The sequence below is a fragment of the Echeneis naucrates genome, chromosome 6, assembly GCF_900963305.1.
Source record: "Echeneis naucrates chromosome 6, fEcheNa1.1, whole genome shotgun sequence".
Classification (NCBI taxonomy): domain Eukaryota; kingdom Metazoa; phylum Chordata; class Actinopteri; order Carangiformes; family Echeneidae; genus Echeneis; species Echeneis naucrates.
The window spans coordinates 16638767-16657660 of NC_042516.1; the positions used below are offsets into that span (position 1 = coordinate 16638767).

The following is an 18894-nucleotide window of genomic DNA, read 5'->3' on the forward strand; positions in this document are numbered from 1 at the left end:
GAACAGGCCTATGCCTGGATACAACAACGGTACATTGTGTGCTTATGTGTTGCGTAAGCAATGGTGGCAAGTAACTAAATATATTTACCTAAGTTCTTTACTGAAGAACAAATTTTGTGGTACTCGTCCTTTACTTGAGTATTCCCATTGTGTGCATTATGTACAGCATATGTTACAGTTACCTGGTGTTCTTTTTGCAAAACTGTATACTGAGTTGTTCAAATTAGTTAAACTTCCAGCGGCTACAACAGTAGCATACAGCTTACTCACTAAAAATAATATCCCAATAATAACGAAATATATATTTAGCAATAATGAAAATGCTTGTATTTGGTAATTTAAATGTATTTAGCTGTTATATTTTTTTGTATTGCAATAGGATTTTAGAGGCAATGCTTTTATTGCTCGTGCCCATATTGAAGTATTTCTTCAATATGGTAACACCTAGTAAACAATTATATGGATGTGTGTGTGCATATTGTGAGATACATAAAAAGATGCCCACTTCTGCTAAACTTTTAGCAGAAATTATCTTCAGGGGACAATAAATGCTACAAAGCTAAATTCTGGTCAAATGGTTCAGCTCTGCAATCTGCTCCCCCTCTAAGTCTTCACTCAGTGTTACACTGGAGGATTAAAAGTAGTGAACTGACAGCTACCATGCTGTGGGCTGTTTTGTGTCTAATCAGGCTCCCTGGGACAGAACAGGGCACTGAGTGTTTGAGGAGTCAGACGGGCTCTCCTGATGCTTATTGGCTTTTTGGTCTCCTTCTGTGCCAGCATCGTACTCACTGTACTCTGTAAGTATAAACACCGTCTTACAGCCTCTTGTATTTCCTGTCCTCCAGTCTGAGCATGTGTATCTGCCTGTCTCTCTCTATTCCTTAGCCCGCCTGATTATTCGCTCTTTACTTCGGCTCAGTGTTCTTTTGGACACCTATAATTGGCAATAAAAAAGATAAAGCGCTCTCTCTAGTCCAGTGAGGGTCATGCAATAGAAAAAGCACAAAGTCCATAATTGTGAAATATTTTTCCTGCAGGGCCAAGAGTCTCTGGCAGCTTCGCCTGTTAATGTGCTTGAGAGGACACTCTCTCATTTCAAACAAACACCACTGGGGCTGTACGCCCTTAATCAATCACCTCCACACACACAAGTTCACAGACACACACACAGAAGCTATTGAATATAATCTTGGTGTCTGAAGATAATTGCGTGCGTGTCTTACAACAAGGGAAGGAAAAAAACACACATCTAACACTCTATTTGGGAATTGCGATTTCTACATCTCCTCAGACAGAAACTATTTAGAGCTTGAATTCTACTTTCTTATTAAATTACTTCTATTCTCAACAAAAACTAACATAATGCATGACTGTCAGGTAGATTTTTTTTTAAAACCTGGGTATTTCACCTCAGTACATCAGCAGGTTCACTGTGAAGTGATGGTTTGTCTTTAGTATTGGCTCAAAGAAACACATTTTCATTTTAGCTCTGACTTGTAATTTGAGAGAATACACAAAAAGAGACACAATTCTCACACCTCAGTGAAACAGCTTACAGTTCATTAAGTTCATACACCCTTGACATTAGGTTGACCTAACTCATGGTCACACAATTGCTTTAATTTCAGTTTCCCAATGTTATGTCAAGTCTCACATTTTGAGATATTGTTTCATTCTTTCTCTCGTGATAAAAGCCAAATAAATCACCATTATTTGTATTTATGACTTTTACATCAGTTGCTCACCTTACAAAGTATTATGCAAGTAACTGTTTAATATCTCAGTGACAATGGGAAAATGTGGAAAATATGAGCCAGCGAATCTGGAGTTCGCATTGTAAATGCTAATTTTTTACATCCACGAGGGAGCTCATATAAACTGAATTGTTCCTGCAACAGCAGCAATATAAGCTTACTGAGATTCACAAGCTGTAAAGCAAGTGAGCATATATGTGACATGGCAGAGGTTAGTGATGAATGGGAAAACATTCATTTTTATTATTATTGTTTTTTAATCATGCTTTTGTGGGTGGCAGTGTCATACCACTTTGTTCCAGAGTGAAATAGCTCAAAAACGATTGAAAGGATTGCCATGACATTTTGTAGAGACTTTTATTGTCCCCAGAGTCGTGCTGACTTTGGTGGTCCCTGACTCTTCCAGTAGGAACCATCATGAAGTAGACATTTTCAGTTTTAAAGGAAACAATACTGGATAGAAACTTTGCTCCAACATCCAACCCCCCCGAAAAGGAAATGCCATAACTTGAATTTAATAACTTTATTATGGACACGTATCCAATAGTTTGGATGAGCAAAAACATTCATAAATCAGCTACCTACCTATCTATCGAACTATCTTGCTTACTTATTTCTTAACGGTTTCCCCGCCAGAGTCAGCGGCCTCCATTGGCTCTTCATCTCCAAGTCTCTGTAACGACTGCTCAAAGACAGGTGGCAAAATGTAGATCAAACATATACATGAACTTCATCATCTGTTGCCTTTCATTTAGTGTTCCCCTCATCCTTTTATCTTTCTATTCCTCTCTTATTTTCAGTTGAGCGGTACAGTGAATGTTCTGAAGGATGGCTTCATGTTGACGGTAAGTGTTAATATTTCCTGCAATGGCAAGCTGGACTGGTGGAAAAACAAGGACAGCGGTTCAGCGATGGGAGGCCACCTCACCGTACTACACACCATAGCGCAGCATGTGTGTGTGTGAACTTATCAACTGACTTCATAGACAGAACTGAACACTGTGTCTGTGGAGCCCTGCTGACTGGCACAGGTGTTCCTCGTTCCCTATAATTGGGTCAGATACTGTGTGCTGTCAAGACAAGAGACCTGTGTGTGTGTGTGTGTGTGTGTGTGTGTGTGTGTGTGTGTGTATTTGTGTGTAAATAAGCACACTTTTGCAATGCACAGTCGCTGTATCCATTCTACTTTGGTAAAGGCATAGTTATATTTTGGAAGTTATATTAAAGTGAAGCACAAACCTTTCACTTAACATTACTGATGTCTGTGTTCCATTCTAGTGTCCCAGTCAGCCATGACAGTGTGACAAAGAGCCAGTACACACTACAAGGACACTGAAACTGAAGCAACTAATAAGATTCAGTCTTTTTTTTTTTTTTGTATACAAAAAAATCGAGCCGATAACCAAAGCACAAGTCTTGGTTGTCTCTCTGATCTTCTTGGATATTTGTTCTGGTCACTTATGTCTGTAATCACAAGAATAGTACTCCACCCACATTTTACTCCCTCTGTTCTGGACTCTGTTTGTGCACTTGACTGATATAATAAAACTGCCCTTTTAGTTGTATTCCACTTTGTTAAAGTCAGAATAAATCACAAATGATAATATTATCAAACATAGATACATAGATTGAGTTCAATCATTCAATTGGATCTTTTTCACAGTAGCAAACACAGATGATTAATAATAAAACACATGCAATTTGATTGATTCAGTTTTTGTGCCATAAAATCGTGGTCATCAGTCCCAGGTCTCTGGGACACTTTAATTGAACAGTAATGCTGTTAATTAAATCTGCTAATTTTCTACTAAAATAAGTCAATGGCTGTGGCTGAAAGTTATATTATACATGCAAATGTGCTTTAAGTGTATTTGTGCATTTTTAATTTCCAGTCACACATTAGACCTTTATGTTAACTTTAAACAAACCATCCATTTTTGTGTTATTTCTAGGTTGATCTGAAGAGAGAAACCAAGAGAACGATGGATTTTATTATCATTTCTGGATTGGCCTGTGTGATATAGAGAATGAAGGAGACTGGAGATTGGTGGACAACACAACACTGAAACACAAGTAAAATCTCTAAATTCAATAACTAATGCATCATGTGATGTGTTTAAGGAGAAGACTGTGGCGCCTTGAACAGCCTCTCAAAGACATGGATAGATGCTCCTTGTCATATCCTTTGTAAATAAATCTGCCAGATGGATACCATTCAACTCAAGTGAATCCTCAAGCCAAAGACAATAAACAAACAAACCTAGAAACTGTGGAAACTACACAGGGTTATGAAAGTAATGGTTTCATTTAAAAACTCATACTTATGGACCAAAAAAAGTACTTTTGTGACATCCAGCATTTGCACAGATTTTTTTTTTTTTGAGATATGCTTATAAACTACACATTGATATGGTGGACTGTGATGAGATAAAGCACACAGAGGAAATAAGTAGGAAGTCTCACGCTGCTCACCTTTACTGTTTACTTTCTAGCTGTAAGTCAACTCACTGCTATGACCCCACAAAAATGGGTCTTTCTATTACAATTGCAATGACCATGTGAATGAAACAAACAGAACAATATCAATAAAATTGTTTAGCACGTCTACCTTTTTCATATTAACAGTATATGACACTGACGGCCTATTAACAAATTGAGCAACTGAGGTAACGGACGTAACTTCAGTTTCCCTGTAAAGTATCAGCACAGTAAAATGTAAATGTAAAATGCCATATTTTCCCTCCTGTGCTTTTAATGAGAGGGTTTTTGGGAGTGACAGAGAAACAGGTGAAAAGGGATGACGGAAGTCGGGATCAAGGTGGAGCTGTAGCAGCTCACCACCAGATGTCGCTGTTATTTTGAGCTGCGGGTCCAGCAGCTGATTGACGTCCGCACCGGCCCCGCCTCTTTCTCTTTACTATCCAATCAGACATCACGCTGCTACGTATGTGCGTGACGTAACTTGAACGATCTAGAGGGAGGCTACCTGCTAGTTACCAACACAACAACAAGGTAAATTCGCACGCAAACACACAAGCCGTCGTTTTAACACTTTGTGCAAACAAAAATGTGCTCGTCTTCTGTCTGGGTTGTTTGTTCAACGTTTTTTGTGTAAACTCAATCAGCGTGTCGGCTTTAAAACGTGCTGCGGCCTAGCGACAGCGGATAGGAGACGCTCTGCAGTCATTTAGCCGATAGCAACCGAGCTAGCATGACACATGGAGCTTCAACAATAAATAACGCCGAGGTTAATAAGAACTGTCATCTTAAAGGCAGCTCCCCGTCTGAAACCACGGCTACGATTTGCACGTTTAGCACTTTTTGACATTTTCATCAGTGCGACGGTCCTTAGCTTTTAATCGGAACCGGGCGCTTTAGTGATGCCGCTAACGCTAGCAAAGGGTTAGCATCTTCGGCTTGACTGAACGCTAATGTACACTGTTTCCAGAACATAATCTCATATGACCAGCCGTGTGTCCTCAAACATTACCCACTACATTAGCGTCGGATCGGTCTTATGTAATCTAATATTCGTTTAAACGATGAACCTCTTCAGTAAAACAAGATCAATCTGTCAATATAATCCACTGCATCTTTGCAATAGTGTCACAATGATAGTGTTTTATGTACATACAGGAGTGGAGTTTGAGTATTTGTGTAAATCGTTATCTTTTTTATATATATACACACATTGTAGTTTTTTTTGTTTTTTTTTTTTGGTACAATGCACTTTTTTTAATAAATCTGTGTATTATCCGTAAATATTGAAATGAATAAAGTTTAATTGATTGTGCAGTTGCAACATTCTTGAAAAACAGCTGTAGACATAATTTTTACTCTAAGTCATTTGAAATGCAAAACTGTCAAACGTTCCCTGTTTCACTTAGTTATCAGTTTTTTTTCCTGCTCTAGAGCGTTTTAAATGAAATTGATTGGAATTTTAATTATTAGTTTAATTGGACTTGAGGATTGAGGATTTCACCCATTGCTGACTATTTATTGATCTACGGATTAATCAAATAATTTATTTAATTGTACTGTACAGATTCCAATAATTCTCAACTGTTAAAATGATCAAATTTGACCTCTTGTGTGTTGTACTACACGTTTTGCTCCAAAATGTAATAAATACACTGAATCCTTTCCCAAATATTTAGCTTTCACTTTGGTTGGGCATTGCAGTTTCAGTTAAAACTGCATTAGTGTTGAGGCTTGTTACTTTAGTAGGTTTAAGGTTGTTCAAGTCGGATTATCCAACACTACAAAGATCTCCAAATCCGGTCTCGGAGGGCCACTGTCCTGCATGTTTCCTGCTCTAACACACCTGATTCATATAGGTGGCTCCTGATCACACTTCAGCAGAGCTAGATGACAAGCTGATCATTTGAACCACAACCACTACAACCTATACATCTCAACATTTACCTATGAATGTAGAGGAAACACTGGGATAGATTGTTCGTCATTTTCTACCAATTTTTCCCAACTGTTGCTTGATGTATTCAGCAATTTTTGACAGCCAGAGGTCTTCACAAGAATCTTAATAATGTTTACTGGGTTTAAATAAAACACCAAACGTTAACAATGGCTGACTGCAGCCTGCTTGCGGTAGTCTTGCGTTGAGTTGTTCATCAGCAAAATGGCATATGCAGGTATTTGCAAACACTGCATAATTTAGTACTGAACATTTTCAGCATTCGGCAAAAATCACTTCAGTAGAATCTCAAATCTGAGAAGTTGTTTGCACAGATCTTCAGAACCATTTAAAGTCCCCTTTGACTGAAGTGGATTATGCGAATAATGGATCATCCAGCCCTTAATGGAGTTGTCTGTTGAAGTGAGTGCTTGTTACGAAGTTGATATGAAGCTGAGTGATATACAACGGTGGAAGCGTGCACCTGCCAACTGCAATTTTAGATTGTTTTCCTGCCAGTAACTTTGTGCCCGCTTTTATTTTATGACATTTTATTTTGTTACAATCTCTCCCTCTATTTTGAATCCAAAGTTTTTTGTATCAGTACAAATAACAATAAAGCCATGATGTGAGCAAAGCAAATTGTTACAATATGTTCACAATAGACATTATGCTACCATTTGTGCCATGCAAATGGGAAGAGAAGGTACCAAAACAAGGGAATGGTTTCAATTCAGATTTTTTTTTTTTTTTTTTTTTTCATTCACCATACGCAGACATGACACACTATAAAACATAATGAGCTACTTGAATTGAGCGGCAGGTGGAAAAAAAAACAATAGTCATCATCTATGGCCATTACTTCATGGCAGAACAATTTATCACAAGTAACCATGCATTCCTTTGTGCTTTGGGATCCCTTAAATTATTCACATTAGCTATTTCAGTATCATTTTAAATATTTCTTGTATTTTTTATATATATATATATATATATATATATATATATATATATATATATATATATATATATAGTCTTAATTTCTGTATCACAGTGGTCACCTAGGTATACTCTGCATAATGTGTATCAACTGAGTCCACATATTCCTCAAGCCATCTGTCACTGATGTGTAGCCAGTTTTGTTCTTCTTTTAAATTCAGCAGAATAACACAGATGGATGCAATCCAGCCGCAAGTTCCAAGCCTAATTTGACTTTTAAAAATACCTGAAATGAAACGAGGTACTGTTCTCAAAACAGAGTCTGGGTTAATTTGTTTGGCTGCAACACATGCTTGCTCATCTGCTCATTTTATATGGGAGTGCTCTGTGGACCTCCTCGTGAGTTGTCCAGTGGGACAACATATGCAAGATGTATATGTGTGCTGCTAAACTAATCAGATTTAGAATGATACAATACATCAGCACAGGCTGGACTAAGTAAGACCCAGACAGACTACTCCGCATTGTGTATCCAGACTATGTTGCATTAATTTTAAGAAATAGCCTTGAGTAATGGAACTAATCTGATGCAACTGGAATAATTTCTTTCATGCATCTGAAAGATTAAACTTCCCTTGTGTTTTAGAACACGCCTACTGGGATTAAGATCTTAAAATATCCCATCAAAGTCAACAGGACACTTTGCATTGGGCTTTTGTTGTCAGTGAAGACGCTTTTTTGTTTGCTAGAACACTTAAGTAGAAGCAAACTGACATCCAGCTGCACTATTTTATTATATTTTTTTATATTTGTGATTTTTATTATAAAGGTTGCAGATTACAGATTTGGGACAAAATTCAGAGAACATTGACATGAGGTAGGGTGTGTGTGTCTCTGTCTGTGTGTCTGTCGTCTTCTGGAGTCAAAAGACAAAATACTACTCAGGGTAATTATTCTGATGTTGTGAAGAGCCAAACATCTATTTGTGTGTCTCTGTGCGGTAAATGGCTTTTGATGAATACATATTGTGTCATTCACATTCATTACTCTTGTTTTCTGCATTGGTGTCACTCTCGACTTAAGCAGCTCTCCAGGTAATCTGAGGATGTTGTGAAGTGCCTTCGTCAAGAGTACTTCTGATGTTAGCTGTGAAAGAGAGAGTACTGTTCAGTCACGTTTGCGTCCTTTCAGCAGGCCACAAGTGGTTTGTCTGTATTTCAGCCTCTCTTGATGATGTGTCCTGTGTAGAGTGCAATAAATGTTACCAATTATTTATGGAAGATTGTGACATGGTGCCAATAAATTACCTTTTTTTTTTTTTTTCAACACTATAACAAAGTGAGAGCCAAGGTGACAACTAGGATATTATTATTGCCCAGATATGTTTATTTCTTTATTTATTGCTTATTTAGTTTTGTATCATTCTTGAACGTTCTACTATTGTGTCAATGTGGCACTTTAATCTAACCAGCTAATTGTCTCCTTGTTCCATTTGTCCCCTGACATCAGATGGAGGTGGAGCAGCTCCTGTCTCTGTCTGGCTCAGCTTTGGCTCAGGCTGTCAGCTCTCTGCTGGAAACTCCAGGTCTCTATGTCTTCTCTGATATCCTGGAGCTGCCTAATGTCAGAGAGGTAAACTTTCTTCTCACACCTGGCTCAAAATTCCATCTTCACATTTCAGCTAGGCAATTAGTATCACAAGTTTAAGTATGTCCAAGCCACATGGATGTTCTGATATTGACGCCCCAACTGATTCATGGAACTATATTTTTGGAATAATGGTTTTGAGTGGAAATGTATAGATTTTTTTAGCACTCATTATGTAATCAAAGTTATAACAGGCCTCCTGATCAACACATCTATATAAAGAATTCCAGGCCACCAATTTTTAAATGTTGATTATGTGATACATTGCCGATCTTGTATGTTTGAAACTTGGTTGACAAGAGTAAATTAAGAGGGTTAAGAGTTAATTTTGTAATGATTTGAGACAGTGCTGTTAAAGTAGAAAAGTCCTGGAAGGAATGTGTAGGTGGGAATATTTACTGAGCATTTGTGGCTCTTTTTAAAGGGGCTAAACCGTGAAAAAGCATCTGTCCTTATGTATAAGGACCACACAGTCAAGGTGTTGTTAGTAAAATGTGTGACAAGTGGCACCACTGAGAATATTGTGCTGCAGACAAGTGTAATATCTGAGAAAAACTGGTGTAAACATTTCCTCACATGTAAAAAATGTGAGGAAAATCTTGATTGTTCAAACAATTAAAATTCTTCTGTGACAAATTGAATACCGTACCAAGATATATAGATGCAGAAGTTGTCTGCAGTTGATTCTTGCTTGAATATGTATTTTCCTGACTTTTAATGGCTTATAGTAGGTCATTGTGGTGAAAAGTTGCCAGCAATACTTATTAACGAAGTCTATTATTTTTATCTGTTCATAACAAAAAGTCTTGTCAAAGGATTGTAAAAAGCCTTATCAAAAATCTCCCATGCTGAGTTTTATCATGTATTTTGTTACTGACCTGGCTCTGATAACAACTCTTAATATTTCCTCACACGCAGCATTCCCCTTTCAGGATGAATAACCACTTGCATACCAGAAGTCTCTTCTTTCCAAACATATTTTGTTTAGCAGTGGGGAACATTATTTTTTGCTAATCAGTGCTCTCCAGACACGTGTAACACTCATTGCACGGCATAGAAATCAGATAGACTGCAGCTTGGCTCATCGTCTTCAGTCTTAGTAAACACCTGGCTAAATTGAAAAATTGCTGTGGCTTATCTTTGAAGAATTTGCTCCAGGTGTTTATTGTAACAAGTGAAACTTTTTGACACACAGCAGCCAAAAATTAGGGAAATGCTACATTCCCTAATGTTATTAGAATAACACAGTCTCAAGTCCACTCAGAAGGGATTGCTGTGAACACGCAAGGTATCATTGTATAACCCTTCTCAGATCAGTGCAAATGTCTAAATAAAAAGCAGATAGTTCTTCCAGTGGCCTGTCTCACTTTCACTTTGACTTAGTCTCGGCAAGACACCTGCTCAGTATGTATAAATAAAATGCACTTCTGCAGTCCTTTTATAGAATCTCATTACTTGTGTGTTCTGCCACATAATTTTCTTCTTTCCCTCATTTTTCCACTTAACCACAGCTGGAGAATGGCCCTCATGCACCAGTGTATCAGCTCCTGAACCTCTTTGCTTATGGAACCTACTGCGACTACAAAGGTATTGCAGAGGCAGCACAATGTAAATAAGTAATAGGGCAGCCGGCTATTCTTTTATTATGAGCAGTATTTCTTTGCTACAAGGCAAGTACCTTGACACAGAGGCTTTAAACACCCTCACCTGAGACATTGCATGACAGGTATACACAGACAAAATTACTGGAGTACTTTTATCTAGCAAAGGCAACTTTTTGTTGCCAATGAGTTAGCCAATGATTGTGTTGCAGCACGGCTGTGTGTTTAATGTGTTAGGAAGCCTCAACAAGAAGTGGAATCTTAATTATGTCTAATGTTATGCTGAATATCAACCAATAGCCTGGAAAAAGAATGTAGCCTACTTAATTGTTCCCTTCCCAGTTGAGTCACACCAACAGGGAGCACATTCACTTCTACATAGCTGGCTGTGTATCAGAGCCCTTAGAGGAATTGTCAGAGCTGCAGTCGTAGCGGGTGTGAATCCTGTCATCAAGGGAGCAAGGCAGCAGGAGACACAGTCACTGGAGACCAACTTCCTTCAACTTTGTTCTCTGACTGCTAAAGCAGCTCTGCACACATTTGCATGCCTCTGTGTGAAGTAATAAGTAGAGCCTTGATTCTGCATGACTCTATGACCTTCAACAAAGTGACACTTACACGCTGCCCCTTTTCCCTCATTGCATGTCTCTGTTTTGTTTTTTGTTCTTGTCTTCTGCCGTAGAGAGAGCAGCCTCCCTTCCGGAGCTGACCCCAGCACAGAGAAACAAACTCCGCCATCTGTCCATCATCAGCTTGGCTTCGAACCTCAAGGTTAGTTCTTTATTTGACTTGTTTTAATAAAAAAATGCAAATGCACCATGACGTTGTATGCGACTCAAAAAAGGAAAATAATCTTATTTTCTGCTGCTGTCACATAACTGTGGACGTCATACAGCCATATATTAATGAAGCGGTTTTAAACATAGCTTTGCTGTTATATTACTCATAATCAATTTTTTCCCAAGTTGATGTGAGGTTGACTGTAGTTCCCAGATTGTTGCTGAACCAAGGTCTGCTAAATTGGAACTGCAGCAACAGACAAGCTATAAGTTTGTCAAAAAAGAGTTGGCAGCTGTACCACTATGCTCATACAACATCCCCCTCCCACCATCTCTATGATGACAGATTTAAATGTTCTTTTTTTAAGACGTCTTTCATTTGCATCCTCTAACCATGCTGGACTTCTTCTGATGCCTTTTTCCTTTTTCCTTTTCTGCTCCTGATAAATAATAGATTTGTTACTCTCACCAACGCTATTCTGTCATTTTCCTTTAATGTGATCTCACTTTCCATTACCATTTCTTCTTTCTCTCCTGACCTCTGTTTTTCTGTCGTGATATGTCAGCGCTTTTCCTGCATGGAGACTTGAACTCTAATTGCCCAGTGAAGGATTGTTAAAGTCCAAAATTTCCTCTCATCCTCCTCTGGCACTGACATTTAGACAAACAAGCTATTTCATTATAACGCTTTTTGTCATTTCCCATCAAATCATTGAAGTGGAATTAATTTCTCTGCCTATTTAAATATGAAGAGAATGCAAGGATTAAAGTCTCTTTACACCTCCCCCTCCTCCCGCAGTGCCTGCCGTATTCGCTCCTCCTGCAACAGCTGGAGCTGAAGAATGTGCGGGAGCTGGAAGACCTGCTGATTGAGGCTGTTTACTGTGACATCATCCAGGGTAAACTTGACCAGAGGAACCAACAGGTAGAGGTAGACTGCAGCGTGGGTCGTGACCTTGGCCCCAATGAGCTCCCAAACATAATCAACACGCTGCAGGAGTGGTTAGTATGCTTGCCATGTGTCTGTACACACTTATCAGATTTATTTCTCAATCATCCATTTTTCCTTCCCTTAACCCGTCTCTCTTCTCTCCCTCTCAGGTGTACAGGGTGTGAGGCAGTGTTGTGTGGTATTGAGGAGCAAGTCTCAAGGGCCAACCAATATAGAGAGAGCCAGCTCAAGGTCAAGGTCCAAGTGGAAACAGAGGTCAGTACATCGCTCATCCCATCAGCCAGCTGTTCTCACTTTTTCCCCTCCACCAAATCCAGTAAATGTGAATCTCTGCATCAGTTTTTATGCTTCCAGCTACTGGTGGTATTTTAGTTCCTAACAATTGTATAGTTTTCTTTTTTGGGGTGGGGGGGGGGATCTTGTTATACAGTAAGCTCATACAGCATTATGTCTATCCATCTTAAAAGAATAGCTGGAGCCTTATATGAACATTGAAATCAAGTCCTTGCGTTTCATTATTTCCTACTTCAGCTGTTCATTTGGGCACGTGAGAAATAATTCTTCAACATTAGTTAATCAATTTTTTACCTTGATGCTCTTGTTAATCAGTTAAATTTTCCCTTCAGGTCTCAAACCTACAGAAAACGCTAAAGGCCAGCGCTGCCTCACCATCATCAGGCCCTGCCCCAGCTGGAGCTGCCTCCAATCAGGATGCAGACCAGCCTGCAGAGCCACGAGACCCTGCCTCGTCTCAGGAACCTCGACAACCAGGCAAAAAAAGTTCAAAGGTGAAAGGGTGAGTTCTGTAACATTACCTTTTGTATTTATACTAGTTATATGGAGTTGTATGTCAACATGGACCGGGCGTAGTTAGTGACTGACAGTATGTAGCTATCACCCATGGATACATTTTAATCATTATAGCTTTTGTATGTAAAAGGAACAAGTATAAGTTTGCATAGAAATTGTGTTCATTTTTCTTACGCAAGAGCTAATTTTTAACAAGTATAACACATAAAATATGTTTGGCCATGTAGAATAAATTTCCGAAATTATGTTTTATTCAGGCTTGTTGGTATGCTCTTAAATCAGGTTTATTTTGAGTTCTGTTTTGTTTTTGTTTTTCAAGCAAGAAATCCTATTTATTTCTACAGCACATAAAATTGGAGCAAAAGTTGCATGCAGAGGTTTTTTTTACGCTAAGTTTCATTTATTGCCGCTTCTTTTGTTCTGCAATACACTACTAAATTAAAGCCTTTAGTCCGATGTTCTTGGAGAGGGCAAAGTTAATTCAGCAGAGTACCACGGCTATGTTTCCATTTTTTTCAACACACATTAAAAAGCCAGCTGCCAGTGCAAGTGGTTGTGTGTGAACGGGTGTGTGTCTGCATGAAGTAGCTTTATTATCAGATGCACATCAATGTTTTGCAGCGGTACTTTAACCCTGCTATCACAGGGATTCTGTTTCTGTTCAGCTTCTTTCCGGTCCAATTATTGATGGCTAATTTCACGTCTGTCCTGGATTGTAAAATGTCACTGGATATACAAATGCCCTGCGTGCTCCCTTCCTGAAAGAACTATTTCTCCCTCCAGTGATCACACGAGATGCTTTGCTTGTCTACTGTTTATGTAGTTGCTGGTGAGCAGAAAGCAGTGATTATTTTCTGGCTGCCTGTCACATTTTGATGAAGCACAGAGCCCTGTAATTTTCATCATTCAGCACTGCACTTCATTCAAATGAAGATCCACTTAATGTTGTGAAATCCAAATTAATGATAGCTTAACCTCAATCCCCAAATTAAAATGAGTTTTGACACCATTTTTTTAAATATATAAAGCTATTTAAAGGATACTGGTACTGATAGTGCAGCAGTTATTAATAGCAATTGGTTCTTTTCAAAAATTCTTTTTAATTTGAAGAAATAAAAATTCCACTGAGATCATTTTAATGCAGAGGCACAAGTACATAGTTATTTTTACAGAAAGGCACTTTTGGAGCCAGGTAATGAGTAATGTATTGGTTCAGCAGGGCATCTGTGCTTGAAGTTGGAAAGTAAAGATACAGAACATTAAATTCATTTGATTTAAAAAAAAAATGCACAAATTCTATTGTTCTTCCTTTTTTCTTCCATTTTCTTTATTGTTCATCACTCAGACTGCGGGGCAGTGGGAAAATCTGGTCCAAGTCCAACTGAAGACAAGAAGACAGCTGCGATGATGGACGCTCTCACTGATGAATGGACATGTGGACATGTTAACATACAGATGGATACATCAGACAATGTGACCGATGCTCACGGACACTGTTTAAAAACCAGGACGCTTCATGGGAATTTTTCCTAACACTTAATCTCACCACGACGGATTCAGAAACATACTGGCTGATGGATATGACAGGTGTGACATCCACTTTTGCAGCTGTTAATAGCCTATCGGCGGACTCTAAGTGTATATGCACACAGCACCTGTAACACGTGAATACAAAACAGTCTGCAGCAGGAGTCCGTCGCCTTTGATCGGAAACAGGATCAGTGTATGTGACGCGTGTATGTGTATGTATGTGTGTGTGTGTGTGTATATTCTTATTGGTTTGAAAAAAATGTTCTTTTGGTTTAGATTAATTCTATGTTGCTTTGTATTTTCTTCTCTTTGCTGCGTTGGGACATGAATAAAAACCAGAATATAAATTGTTGGGAAATAAAACCCTGTACTTATCTTGACTGTCTCATTAACGTCACCGTCACTCCTTTAAATAAATGCACTTCAAAGTGCATCTCTGGAGGGTGCACTGCTAAATGTTAACTCACAGAAAGGGGGCTACCCGTTAGGAGGTCAAGACATTAATTAGGGCATGTCCCCAAAGAGACTAATGTATTATAGAGCTGAGGCTTCCCCTGTGCACAACCAGCATGGCTACACACACACATCCGTGCACGCACACGCCAACTACATTCATTTTTCATATGAGTATGTTTTGCCCAGAGCTTCTATTTCAGTGTCAAAATTGCCCGTTGAAATTGCCTGCCATCCTCCTTGTACCTCCATCACACAGCCAAATTGCCTTCATCACGCCCACCCTGTCTCACTCTTTTGATTCTGTTTTCTCAAAATTTTCCTCTTTTCACCCAACATGACATAAATGGCCGCAATTAGCTGACCAGTAGCAAGCAAAAGGGAAATTGATGGGGAATTATGATCCTCTTTCATTTAAACCCTCTATCTTCCTCCACCCCTGCCAATACCCCCCACCCCTATAAATAGTGGTGTTAATTTCAGTCAGTGTGATAGAGCTACATTAGTTCACAGTTCTTAACCCGACTGAAGCTGTGAATTCTAACAGCTGTACACCTCTCAAAGTGTTTGTGAGACGGAGGGGGGGGGTAGCTGTTGTGTGGTAATTTGGAGAAAAAGTGGCAGGTGAGTTGCGTTTGGTTCATCTACGCGTGAGCAAGTCAGCGATGACTTTGTAGGCTCTAGTTCACTCCTAACTTCTGCAGCAGTGTTTGGTGTTTACAGATTACTGCACCGCCTGCTGTATGTATCTCATAACTAGATGGTCAGTAAAACTTCCCAGTGGAACCAAGCCAATCAATTATTTTGATTGATCAATAAAATGCCCAGAGGAGATGGAAATACTGGCTTTGGGGCAGACCAGTGAAGAATCTCAATATACTTGAAAAGCATTTCCCTCATGTGCCTGTCTTGAGCTTATTGACATTTGCTTGAAAAACCGAACAGAGAGGAAATTCTTTCTTAGCATCCTGTTAATCACTCTGAGGCGAGAGGAATCCATATGAGGTAAAGAGATAAGGGGAAGCTTCAGACACAAGCACCCGCCTTATATTTCAGCCTTTTCATTTGCTCCTCATTGGTAAAAATATGATCGGCACATGCAGGACTCTGTAATGCCAAATTCATGGTTCAAAATCAACGCAAGGCAGGGGACTAAATGTTCACTTCATGGAGGAAAAAAGATTAGGATACAAAGGTAGCTCTTAAAATGCACAGTGTAAGCTTCATCCTTCCCATAAAGCACTGCAGATCACACAGCGTCCCCAGGGAATTCATTCAACGTGCACAAGAATAAACAGACGCACACAAAGCTAAAACGCCAGTGTTGAGTCTTTATTGAACTTTCATGGCACAGAAAAACCACATCTCTACAGAAGTGCTACTAAAAATCACGAGACTGGATATCTGGATTGCACGAGCCACATATGATGCCACCAGCACTATGTGTATTGTGGAAATGTGTGTGTGTGTGTGTGTGTAGGGAGTAGGGTGTGGTTTTCATGTCTCAAAGCTGCTTAGAAAAGTTGCCAAACACAAACTGACATTTGGCTTTGAAAGGTTCTATAAGACATCTCTCACTGATAGATAAAATAGACATTTATAAATAATAGATTTGAAGGAAGTCTCACAGGTTTTCATACTGTATACATGCAGATTCATTTGGGAGACAGAAATGATGCTGCTTGATGTACTACTTTTCCTTTGGCTCACCTAAGACAGCTGATGTGGGGTGACTTGAAAATGTTAGTAGGTGAAATGATGGTGGAATTGTTTTTCAGGTTTGCAATAGTTGGCTGTCAGGTGAAAAGAAAATCCTTGTTGTGGTGGTAACATCAGCCCTCTTGATCACTTGTACAGTTCTCATTTCTGTGAAGGCATAAATCTCGTCTTTGTTGTGCATCATTGCAAAAAAAAAAAAAAAAAAAAAAAAAAAAAAAAAAAAAAATCCAACCCTTTGGGAATCATTGATTTTCAACAGGAATGCCTCTTCTATCCGATCCCTGTCTGAATACTTTATCTCCACCACTGGAAGTACTCGATGTTTAAAACACATCTACATAGTCCAGCAGGAACAAAAGGTGCTCGCAAGGGCTCAACAAAGGGGCGAACGTCAGCCAGATAATTAAGAGAGCAAATCATGAGGAAAACCAGAAACAGACTTCCACACACTGCAGAGGAAAAAAGCCACATTATTTGCATTCCAGGCGCCCAAAGCAGGGAATAAACAGCAGTTTTTGGAGCGTGACATGTTAAACACATTGGCTGTTGGCTACAGCCGCGCCAAACAGCTTTGTGAAATACCCTGTTTGGTGTTTGGAGATGCTGCAAATCGTTTTGTTTTTTTGTTGTTGTTGTTGTTGTTGTTGTCGTCGTTTTTTTAAAGCCATTGAAAAGCCACAGACACAAGCCTTTAGAGGCTGAGTTGAATTTGAGTGTCATTTCATGAAGGAACAGTCTGCTGGATGAGAATTAATCTTGAACAACTTCACAGGATCAGCCGAATCACGAGGAAAGAGTTGTGGAAGCACAGGTTGTGTGTTTCAGGGGTAACAGGATGTTGCATGGTCGTTTAACTGTATGTGTGCGAATTAGTCATGGAGGGTCGAAGCGCAGGGTGGTTTGGTAGCTTTGCAGAGCTCGGGGCAAGATGGAGGCACAAAAACAGGGAGCTGGTTATAGTGATGCAGAGACGCAGTTGAGAAATTCACACCCAGCACAGAGGAAGGAAGGGAGGAAAGGAAGGTAGGCAGGAGGGAGCAGTGAGGAGATGAGTTAGGGATTTCTAGACCTCAGGGAAGCCAATGAGTTTTGTGATGGCTGGATACCTGGGATCCCTGAATTTATTTCACAGTTTCAGAGAAGATAAAACAGCACTGCAGGCACATCCTCTGGTCGTGCTGATGTTTCTCCTCAGGCCCCGTAGAAATGTTCACCATATGGAAAAACAGTCACCTCAGAGGTTCACAACTGGGATCCTGACACCGCAAGAGACACAGACAGAGAAGCGTGAGAAAGTGTGCGAGAAAGGAGAGGAGAGGAGGATGGGAGGGTTATGATGGAGAGCTTGGGAGCCCTGGTGATGGGAGGAAAAGGTAGGAGATGAGAAAAGAAGTGCAGCAGAGAGGCCTGAAGCCTGGAGAAGTGGTGCACACGCAAACGGAAAGCTGCATCGCTGGGGACCAAAGCGGGCGGCAAGGGCGGAAGAGAAAGAGGAAGAGGAGGGAGGTGGATGAAAAGCTGATGGGAAGAAGGAGGAGGGGGTGGTGGTGAGGGGGAGAGGAGTGCTGGAGTACAGCTCTATAATTATCCCGATTGAGATTCACTTTAAATACCCTCAAATAAAAGCATCATTTCACGGACGGGGGCTGGGCACCTTTTCACAGGCCCAAGATGACTCATCTAAAGAGAGTTGAAACTGCGATCTGTCTGAGGGCTGAACCAACGATCCTCCACACTCCTCACAATCCTGAGTACTCTGAACACTCCTCAATACTCCTGAACACTTTTCAACACTCCTGAACTCTTAACACTACTCAACACTCCTGAACACTCCTGAACACTTTTCAACACTCCTGAACTCTTAACACTACTCAACACTCCTGAACACTTTTCAACACTCCTGAACTCTTAACACTCCTGAACTCTTACATGCCTCAACACTTCTCAACACTCCTGAACTCTGAACACTCCTCAACATTCCTGAACACGTTTCAATACTCCTGAACTCTGAACACTCCTCAACACTCCTGAACATTTTTCAACACTCCTGAACACTTTTCAACACTTCTGAACTCTTAACACTCCTCAACACTTTTCCACACTCCTGAACTCTTAACATGCCTCAACACTTCTCAACACTCCTGAACTCTGAACACTCCTCAACATTCCTGAACACGTTTCAATACTCCTGAACTCTGAACACTCCTCAACACTCCTGAACATTTTTCAACACTCCTGAACACTTTTCAACACTTCTGAACTCTCCTGAACACTCTTGAACTGCAGACTGCTC

General features: G+C 39.8%; 1 protein-coding gene across 1 annotated transcript; it reads left to right on the plus strand.

Moving 5' to 3' along the window:
* The first annotated feature begins 4687 nt into the window (after window positions 1-4687).
* On the plus strand, window positions 4688-14809 carry cops7a (COP9 constitutive photomorphogenic homolog subunit 7A). Its single transcript, XM_029504110.1, has 8 exons — window positions 4688-4769; window positions 8620-8742; window positions 10269-10344; window positions 11041-11129; window positions 11937-12139; window positions 12239-12344; window positions 12716-12885; window positions 14245-14809. The coding sequence occupies exons 2-8, from the start codon at window positions 8620-8622 to the stop codon at window positions 14282-14284; spliced, it is 807 nt and encodes a 268-aa protein (XP_029359970.1). The 5' UTR covers window positions 4688-4769; the 3' UTR covers window positions 14285-14809.
* The last annotated feature ends 4085 nt before the right edge of the window (window positions 14810-18894 follow it).